Source organism: Sparus aurata, chromosome 12, assembly GCF_900880675.1.
Source record: "Sparus aurata chromosome 12, fSpaAur1.1, whole genome shotgun sequence".
Classification (NCBI taxonomy): domain Eukaryota; kingdom Metazoa; phylum Chordata; class Actinopteri; order Spariformes; family Sparidae; genus Sparus; species Sparus aurata.
The window spans coordinates 12,315,827-12,326,389 of record NC_044198.1 but is presented as its reverse complement, the minus strand read 5'-3'; the positions used below and the strand labels follow the sequence as shown (position 1 = coordinate 12,326,389).

General features: G+C 40.2%; 1 protein-coding gene across 1 annotated transcript in view; it reads left to right on the top strand.

Annotated features, from left to right (window-relative positions):
- The first annotated feature begins 9,578 nt into the window (after positions 1–9,578).
- The window catches only part of LOC115592161 (matrix metalloproteinase-17-like), a 96,341-nt gene continuing 95,356 nt past the window's right edge, over positions 9,579–10,563 (top strand). The window contains exon 1 of the mRNA XM_030434701.1: positions 9,579–10,119. Coding sequence (XP_030290561.1) covers positions 9,964–10,119 — 156 coding nt within the window. The 5' untranslated portion in view covers positions 9,579–9,963. The remainder of the gene's footprint in view (positions 10,120–10,563) is intronic.

Here is a 10,563-nt window from a genome sequence, read left to right as displayed (position 1 = left end):
AACAACCAGGAAACTAAATGAAAACACAACACTACGCAATCCCATGCTGAGAGGCATCGGGAGTAGTAGCCGTCAATCTGGAGTGGAGTCACGAGAGCTTTTAAGCACCTCTTCCAGGTCAGGAGCACCTCATTAAGCAATCAAGTTGTAGCTAACCTGAGCAGAGCAAGAGAGGACAGGAGGGGAAAAGGGACTAACAGCAAAGGGAAACACTCAACACCTCCACCCTTGAAACAACGAATACATAGTTTCTCAAACACCAATACAAACACGCAAATACAAACACAATACTGTTCAACATGGCACTAATATAGAAGAGTTCACTGTGACAAATTACCACCATGCTATTTATCCATTTGAATAAAGTGAATCTATTAACAGGAGTGCTACTTACCAAGGCTGTGTGTAAAATACAGCTAAACTGAAAGCAAACAGCCCTCTCAGAAAGTCTCAGAAAAGCAACGCATCGTTGCCACTGGGCATGTGGACCAATAACCCATTGCACTCAATTGGGAATATCCAGCCATGTTTGTGGTGACAATAACGAGTATTTTAAGCCAAAAACATGATCTTTTTCTTTGTGCCTAAACCTAACCAGGCCATAAGCAGAGGGTTGGTACAACATACAAATTGGAAGATTTAACTTAAAGAACTGTAGAGATTCAACATAGCCATGATTTACAGTAATGCACACTGCCAACATTTACTTTGGCAACTGTGGGGTAATGTGTTAATATCCATACTCAACATGATTGGGTTTATTCATTCAAGTGTATAATGAACTTGTTCTGTGCATAGTTCTCTTACTTTTGTGATAAAGAGATCATTGCAATCCTGAGGTTTTCTGTAAATGGTTTTCTAATAAACAATTAATATAGCAACTTCTGATCAACCCCTTATCAATCTCGGGCTTAAATGATCAAATTCTAGTTGCCCCTCCCACCTCACGTATAGGTACCCCCCACTTTGTGTCCAAACTCCACCCATTCCAAGTGTGGATTCAGAAACAAATATAATGGCACACTCACTCATTCTTTACTAATTCTACATAGGAGCAAAATAAACAGATAACTCATCATAGCGGCCAGTAATCTGTGGAGTCTGCCAAGAATCGATCCAAAAGGCTTATTATCGAAAAATCCTTTCATTACAGCTCATTACTTAAACTTCTCTCGGTACAGTGGTTTACCAGGCAGTGAGTATGATTGATAATGAGCTGTTAGACATTGTTAGGGAAGCAGAGAGAGGTGAGAGACAGTTGCTTGTAATCCCGCTGTGGGAAACTGGAGAAGAATTGATAAAGTTTTGGTGATGAATGATGGTGCCAGCTCACCTGCGCTTCCCGTTAAGGAGAGAGGAAAGTGCTGTTGATCTAAATCATTGATGGCTCTCACCGACTGTTCACGCTGAGGTCCTACGGATGAGACAAGCAAGTTCTTAACACAGAGCACGTTTTCTATTAGAGCAGTCAATGTAACAAGTGGGGAGCAGGTGTGGGGCTCCTTCCACTGCTTCTACCGCTGTAGCACTGTCAATACGGGACCCTATCTCTAGAGGACAGGGAGGGAAACCAGTTCTGTGGTTACAGTGGTGGCACATTTCCCCCTTTCTAATGTTTTGCATCCTGAAAGATAATTTGTCTTATTTTTTTTGTAATCCCACCTACGTTGAATGTCTTATGGGCTTGGTTCTTAAAATGTACCTAAAAGAATATTTGGAAAATTTAGGAAACATTCTACTTAGTTTTTTTCGGAAACAGTTAGACAAGAAGTTTGATACCACTCTCAGATCTTATCTTTACTATGACGCTCGAGACAGGAGATTGTAAGCTTAAGGATGAGGACTGGAAAAATGGGGGCCAATGACTAACTGTCATTTGGCCCCCATTTGTACTGTCTGTACAAATGTTATTTAGCTTCATCACACTAACAGCTCGTAACATGTTTAATGCTGTACAAAAACAGTGTAAAAATGATAAGCTGTCGTTTCATGGGGGATCTGTAAGATTTAGCTGGGCTCTAGTTGTGTTGGTAGGCAGAGCCAGGCTGGCTATTTCCCCCTGCTTCTAGTTGTTATGCTACGCTTAGCTAACTGTCTCCTGCACCAGCCTCATATTTAACAGATAGATATGAAAGAGAAATCGATATCCTCTTATCTAATGCCAGGCAACAAATTGGATAAGGGTAAGTATGGAAATGTTGAATTGTTGTTTTAATTTGCTTTAAAGGACAGCATGTAACTTCTGCCACTCGGGGTCTCTCAAACAATACAAAACAGAAGAAGTAAGTAGCGTGGGGATCATGAGAGTTGGCGCTGTAATCATCATTGTTAAAAAAAACCCAGCATTGCAGATGAAAATCTACAAATGTTCACGGATCAGGCAATGTTTTCTAAAGTTTTATTCATATTATGTTTAATCTCTTTCGCTGGTATCCTTCTTCACTCTCAGGCTGTCTCTTGGAAGTCATAGCAACAGGCGGCCAAATAAAACCCGCCATCACCTTGAATTAAAGTTTTGATTTCTCTGAGTTTGAAGAGATTGCTGGCAACTCATCAAAATATACAACAACGGTCATGTCAATTTTTTAGATATCTATTATCCCAAAAAATCTATTTAATATAACTATATTTAAATTTTACCACACAAAATGCCTCAAAGCCTGAAACTGGCATTGATTTTGACTGTCCTTAACCGTCCATTTTTATCAACGTGTCTTTGTGTTGGAGTAATGGGAAAATATGACAGGTTTGCCCCTCATAAAATCTTCCAGAAACCTTATTGATCCCTCATGGAGTGACTTTAAAATGAGCCTGGTGCAGTTCTTAAATGGATACTCTGGCATTTGCAGAGGACAAGGATGTAAGTGGAGATACATAACCAGACTGATGAGTGTTACCATGGTGTTAAGAATGAGGAAGGAGCATTATTATTATGGCCATGGCTTTACATCAGCTACATCGGTTCATTGTTGTCTGAGTGATATGTTAACACACACTGAGTCATCACTGTAACACATGTAAAAAATAAAAAAATAAATGGTGGAATGCAGCTCAAGAGGGGTTTTTATGACGAAGCCCTCATGGTGAGAGGAGTGCAGTACTTCACGTACTGAAGTGGCACTTCTGTAGCCCTTCATAATTCCAGCCTTTCTCTATGAATGAAGCATTTTTTTATGACTATGAAGAACAGGTCCAGGCAACTGGTAGGCATACAGGTATACATAACAGCACGTGCAACAATTATCTGTGGTCAATAGATACTGATTCAGTGTCAGGTCTTGAACCAAACGTTAACATTGAGCACTTATCAATTGCTGTCATTTTGTCAGTAGCACATTATACTGAGAAACACATTTGCGAAAGTGAAGAACAGGACAACTGCTCCACATTCAGACATCCCCAGGGTAACAGATGTTGGATTTTGCATTTAAACAAATTTGAATTTTCTCGACCCACAAAGTTCAGTAACCTCTCTGGGGTCTTTATCTGCATTATTATATGCAATGCGAGCTGAAGTAAATGTAGAATGATTTCTCTAATGCCCTCTGCTCCCTCTGTAGGGGACAGGAGAAAAACTGCATTTTAAACATTTCGCGAAGACTCCTTTTGTATGTTTGAATAATATGTATTTTTCAGTCCAAGGAGAGTGGCAGGATCTGCTCAGAAATGTGACAAAAAATGCAGTCTTTTGAGGGAAAAAGAGTGTAGACACTCTGACTTTGTGTGTGCGGATCGGTGTGCGAGAAGCCTTTTAGGAAATACCCTCTCTCGCCAGCATAAATAAATAAAAAAACAAAACGACTGTTTATTTATTTGCTTTGAACCTGGTGGCACTCGTGTGTGACTGACATGGTCTTTTATGCCGAGAGATCTGAGGTGAGGTGAGGTGAGTCGATTGTGGAGTGTCATGGAAACTCGGTGAATGGCACGGCTTGAGATTTTTTCACAACAACTTGAGGAACTTCAGCGCATGTGCATGGTATTGTGTTGTACAGTAATCTGAGAAGTATACATTGTTTACTTTGCTGTCTCTGAGATGAGACCCAAGACAAATGTATTTATTTCTATTCAACAGGGTGGCGGGAAAATGTTAGGTGTAAGTCAGTTGCGGCTTATTTTTTGCCAAGTCATGAACTGTTATTAATTTTAAGGTGCTAGATGTAAGAATCGGCCACCTTGAAGTTATGCTCCCAACACAAATACGGCAGTAAGGTCACTGCTAATTTCAACCGCTAGTTTCTATTTAAACAACCATGACTGCAGCTACGGTTTGCTTGTTAGCTCAGTTAGCCATGCAGCTGGCCAGACTACCATGGGAGTGTTGGTGTTTACACCACTACAACACAGGAGCTTTGGATCATTAGAAGAAAGACGTTTTCTGGCCCGAGGCTAGCTGGTTAGCATGCTAACTTCTGTAGATCTATACATACACATCTTAGACATAATGTAAAATTGTTATTTCTTTTCACTCTGTTGATAAATTTATTTTTGAATGTCTTGAGCAAGAATCCTTACATGTTGAACCTTTGATATAAAAAATTGTATATTTTGTAAAATACACATGATCTTGTATGAAAAAAAAAGATTTTCACAAAGAGATGCTTTAGCGCTCATGACAGATTCAGTAAGACACATAATTATTCTTTATTTAATTCTACTTTATTGCTTGATTGCATTTATTTCTCTTTCTTATTCACTCCATAGCATTTTAATCCTGAATTTAAACTTTTAGCCATGATAAATTGTTGTTTTTGTTTCTTTTTCAAGTGTTGGTGCACACATATTGTTCAAATACACTGACATGGAATGTTTTTTTGCAAACTAAAAATAGTTGCTGAACAGACAGTTCAAAAAACTTGATTTTCTTCACCATAGTAACTTTAATTTTGTATCCTCGTCACATGTAGGATGTGCCAATGACGTTTCCTTTCATCTCTCAAAAGGGTGATGGTGCATTAACAGTTTGAGCCTTTAATCTGTGGAACAGTCTGCATATCTTAAAGCCAAATCTGAGATCTCAAATCTGCAGCAGTTTTGACTTTTAAATCCACTTTAAGTTCCTTCCTTGGGGTGCACAGGTGGTACAAGGCTAAAGTTTCCCATTCAGTATCACAGAGGCCCACGAAATGAATTCTCAGTTTGGTAGTGTGTTCCAACAAAATAGCTGTGCTCTTTAGTGGGAAGCTGGTTCAGATCATTGTAGCTGCTTTACCTTAATAAATCACTGACTGTATGAAATATGGACAGAGCTCTCTGGGTCTGATAAGCGAAGCCGATGCAAGAAGAAGAAGAAGAAAATTGACTCTACTTCACATTTAATTTATTACCTCAGTCAACATTTTCCGAATTAATGTCACGATCTCAATCGTTAGTTTCAAGTCTTCTTCAATTTATCATGGTGTTCATTCTGTACATTCTGGTGAAATTTAGAGTAAGATAGACACAATGAAGCAGTGTATCATTTGAGACTTGGCTACCTTGTGATTAACAAAAAAGGCTACCACAGTGTGTCCTCAATTTCTCTCAGTCAGATCCAAACAAGATATCCGTCCCAGAGTGGACCTCTCGTCCAAATATGGTCACATCTGGCTCAACAAAACCAAAGATGGCGACGGAGATAATCCCAAACTCCAGGCTTCAAAATGGTACTCCAGAAACCAATGGGTGATGCCAATTGGTTTACACTTTTTTAAACTTCTGTTAATTTGTCATCTTTACTGCTCATGTTTGATTCTCCTTTATTGTAGACCTCTTTAGTTTTATCATGGTGATTAATATTACTGGGAATGCCATTTCCTTGAGATCATTAATGAGAGGTAACAATCTTTAAATATATCATGGGTTAGTGTTTAGTTTCAAACAAGCTGAGGTGAGACATCATCATAATTATCATATTGATTTTTCTGCCATGTTGTTTTGACACTCGTAGCCCTCTTTATAAATGTTTCAACCCTGCCCCTCAAACAACCCGAGTCCACCAGCAACATGAGTATGCTTAGAGTTGCTAATAGTATGCACTGTGTACAACAAAAACACATGCAGGAAACATTGGAAAGGCAAGTTTGCGACATGCAGGGCAGGTCACCGGCTGGAACCAAACCTGCGATAGATGCAACCATGTGCTCCACAAGAGAAAAAACTTTTAATTAGGGGCTCCATCACCACTAAAAGTGTAACAACAGTGTAAAGTAGATAAGACAAAGAGATTAATGAATGCCGTGGTGGTTTATAACACCACAGTGTTAACTTGACTAATGGGAGATCCCATTAAGCAGGGCTGACAGTGTGAATACAAAATAGAGAAGGTATGAATTATGTTATTAAATCACAATTAGAAACACTGCCTCCACCATCAAACAACATTCTACTTAGCCACACAAAAAAACATTCACATCGCTCCTCCGTAATACTACCTGACATGATGCGATGTTACAGAAAGATATTTGACAACACCCATTTATCCTCAGGATATTAACCTCACCAGTGCAAAGGACCTGCAGCCAACTTGGCACAAAAATACTACAACAAATATTAAAATGCATATGTTACAAATGGAGCCAACAAACTTTATTCAGTCCACGTCTGCATTGGGCAATGGGTGTCCCCATAATTATATGCTCTGACAAAAGGAAATGAGCTAGATTGCACTGGTAAATAGTGTGTGGATGGTGAAACACTTCAGGTGCACATTGACGCGAGTAAATGGATGTTTGAACTTTCTGTAAATACAAAATTAAATGACTGAATCTTCTTTATTTGCAGACACTTAGATGCCACAATTATCATAATGTTGTGGCTATACGACAAGTGTGACTGGGACTGGAGACAGTTAAGTTTTAAAGGAGGGCTATTATTCTTTTTCATTTCTTCTTTCCTTCAGTGTGTTATATAAGTTATTGCGCATGTAAAAGATCTTGAAAGCTAAAAAGTCCAAAGTCCACACTGACGAGAACTCCTCTCTCCCACTGAAAACACTGCTCTTGAAACTCGTCCCGCCTTTAGTGTGAGCCTACCAATCAGAGCAGGCGGGGCTTTCCTTAAAGAGACAAAAGCTAAAACAGACTGTTTCAAGACAGAGTGGGAATGTAACACTGCTTCACTGGACAGTATGAGAAAACGAGTGCATTTTTTAAAAAACATGTACACCTTCTCTAGTTGCAATGCAAAAAATAAAATTATGAACGTGATAACGAGCAATATGTCTCCTTTAATACTGCAGAGTAAAAAAATATCCCATATTTTTCATGCCTTTCTCCTGTGGACCAGTGATGAATGACTGCTGTAATGGATCTATATAAGAAATGGAACAAGCCGCAGTATGTATGCATGTACGGCTCTTTATGGCTGATTGTTGATTGATCGTGAAATGTTCCTGGATTAGCCAGTGATTTATGATAATATTACCGGGAAATGTGGAAATAAATGAACTGATCTCACCTCAGAGGAAGCAGAGAGAGGGCTGATGGAGTTGTGTTCTGCTTAAACTCCCTAATTGTAATGTTTTCTTGCAGACGATCCCTTCGGTTCAGCAAAAAAAATAAAAGTGTAATGAGGGATACAAAATCTTTGCATTTCAGAGTTTTCCCAGCTCATTCTGGAGACTCTGGACTTCATGTAGTTGTCTCGACCTTCCGCTGGGAACAAAGACACAACTGTTCAATATTACATGGAGAACTATTTGAAATGGAAATCCAACGATTCCTGCAGTAGATAAGCGTAATTTTGTGTACGTGGGTGCTCGTGCCCATGCACTCATTATGTGTTCCTTTGCAGTTGAGCCATGACGCTGTGGTATAATAAAGGAGAACTGTGAATCATTAGCAGCAGTGCAGTGAGGTTAAGGAGGCTGTCTATCAAAGCAGACACAGAATAGTTAAGATGCTTGCATGTCGGAGGCCTGCTTGTGGGTGGGCGCCGAGGCGTGTGTGTGCGTCCGCATCATGATTCAAGACTTAAATGCATAATTCACCTTGATGTTACAGAGGCAGTTAAAGGTGATTCTGTACAGTGCTAACAGTAACGCTTTGCTGTTTAAAATTCCTCCTGGAAATAATGTTTTTCTTTTTTTTTCCAAAGGCCGGTCTGAGTGCAGTGGCGCAGGGTCACCTTAAGGTCAGCACCGCTAGAACTAATCAGGATTCAGTCTGACTTGTGGACATTTCACAAAGGTGGATGATTACCATATTGGGGGCTTGAACTCGGTTCCTACAGTTGAAGGTTCTTGCTCACCATTAAGCCACCAATTGTCACAGATGTCCAAAGTTTCAAACTGAGAAAATAAAATGTAAATGCTTGTCGTTGAAGTCCTGCCAGCTTTAGACTTCTAATCAATACTGGGCTTTCCTTTGACATCATTTATTTTAAATGAGGTTTTTATGATGTTTATTTAACCTTGGGCACGGCAATCAGCCTTGTCAGTTAGTCAGATCCAGGGAATAAATACTGCAGCAGTGCGCGAATCTGTTTGACTTGGGAGGAAACAGAAATAGTAATTATTATCATGATACCAATATTATTAGTCAGCAGGAGCAGCTGTTATTAATTGCCCTGTCACTGTCTATTTTTTCCGGCATCACATTACATAACATTACGTCTGTTATAACACAGCACTCCTTTAATTATCTTCTTTAGGACATTAACTGTTTTGTCTTTTCGATGAGTCAAGATTAAAGGGCCAATGAGATTAAATAAAAGAGCCTCAAGCTGAATTCAAATTCTCTCACAGCTGTTTAAATAAAGCCAGAAAAAACCTGAAAAGCAGCGGACGGGATGTTTGAAAAACCTACTTCAGAATAAAAGCATGACGAGTACGCAGGTAGATCAGAGTAAAGGGGCCAATATTTGCAGACTATATATGTGTTTATACAAAAGTGAAGATAAATATGTAAACAAATAAATATTAGTATTTTACACTGACAAATATGCATATGCATAATAAGAAAAAAATATATAGCAGCTATATGTATGTTTTGGGAAACATCTAAAACAGCAGTTTACCCAAATATGTGTGAAACTTAAAAAAAAAGATTATTTCCTATTTCCTTACCTGTTAATTTAGACTGTGTTTTACTTAGTCTGATCATCTAGCCTACTTTTTTTTTTTAAACTAGCCTACATTTATTTATATCTATATTTTCTTTGAAAAAGAGATTGGTACACATTACAAGCTCTCATAGCCTTATATGACTATTTATTTAGGCATAGATTTAGTAAAACACAGCACACACTCGTATTCTTACTTACTGTAATTAACAATTGTGTGCTATAATTAAGACTTATGTAAACTAAACATCTCTGAAAATTGGAATTCATCTGGTGTTTTTATCAACCTTTTTTTTTTTGTTCTCGCATAAATTAACTTTACCTAGAGTTCAATCAATTGGTCTTTTACATTATCATGAAAGTAATCGTGCTTGAAACCTTTATCCGAGATACACGTCAGCGCCCTCAAAGGTTTAGTGAAAATGACATACATCGTTTGAATCCAACAGCGAGGAATTTTATTTTGGTAATGGCGTCCGGAAGTTAAATAACGTATTTCGGTCGGCTTGTGTTTGATCTCCGCTGCTCGCGACACAACCGCGCGCAGCTGCTTTCATGTTCCAGCGCTCGAGACGCAGCGACTGAGAGGAGAGGAGGTTCTCGCTCCTCGCTCCATGGGATATTACCTGTGACCGGACGGCATCACGCAGTTCACCGCTGATCATCACCACTTAGGCTGAGAGTTCCGGGGGCAGTTTTTTGCGGGACACAAACTGCCTTTAATGCTCTCAAGTGTTTCTTTAATTTCCAATTTTTTTAACCGCCGCTGGGTTTCATGTGTTTTATGTGTTTGCGCTCAACAGTGAGGTAGACTTTTTTTTTTTTTTTTCTCACGCGAGTGTCGGCGCGCGGTTGATCCCGTGGATGCGGCTGTCGGGGTCGGTGTCTGAGCCCTGCAGGAGCAGCCTGTCATAGGGCATCATGATGTCTCTGGCTGTTCACAAGTGCATCAGGAATATTTCTCCGGAGATGCTGCCGCCGCCGCCGCTGCTGCTGCTGCTGGTGCCCATACTGTGGTTGTTACCTCTGACCGGAGCGGCTCCTTCTGCGACCACCGAGCAGCTGGACACCGGGGTGGTAAGTTTTCTTTTCCACCTACTTATGGAGAAGCGGGAGTGTGTGTGTGGGGAGGTCGGAAGTTTTCCTGCCTCCCAGCACCAGTGGACGTGAGGTGGCGTGTCCCCCAACGTAGGCTACTGTTGTGGGGGGCCGTGGGGTGGGTGTTTTTCCCCCTCTTCCGCGGGCTAATCCTGAACGTCCAGGAAAGAGCAAGTGCCGTTTTCTCGGAGACTTGCTCTGAATGTTAACTCCGCTCTGCAGTCCAGTGGCGGCAGACACTGCAAGATGGAAGAAGCTCCCTGAACCCCACATGGGGTTATTTCAACAGGGCTTTTCTCAGTCTACACTGTGGAAGACCTAGTGCCAAGTTGCTGTGTTTAAGATAGAGGATCACACAATGTAGTCTGGTGCTGCTAGATGAACCACCGTGCAGGCAGCACCACTAGTGAAGGATGTAACCAA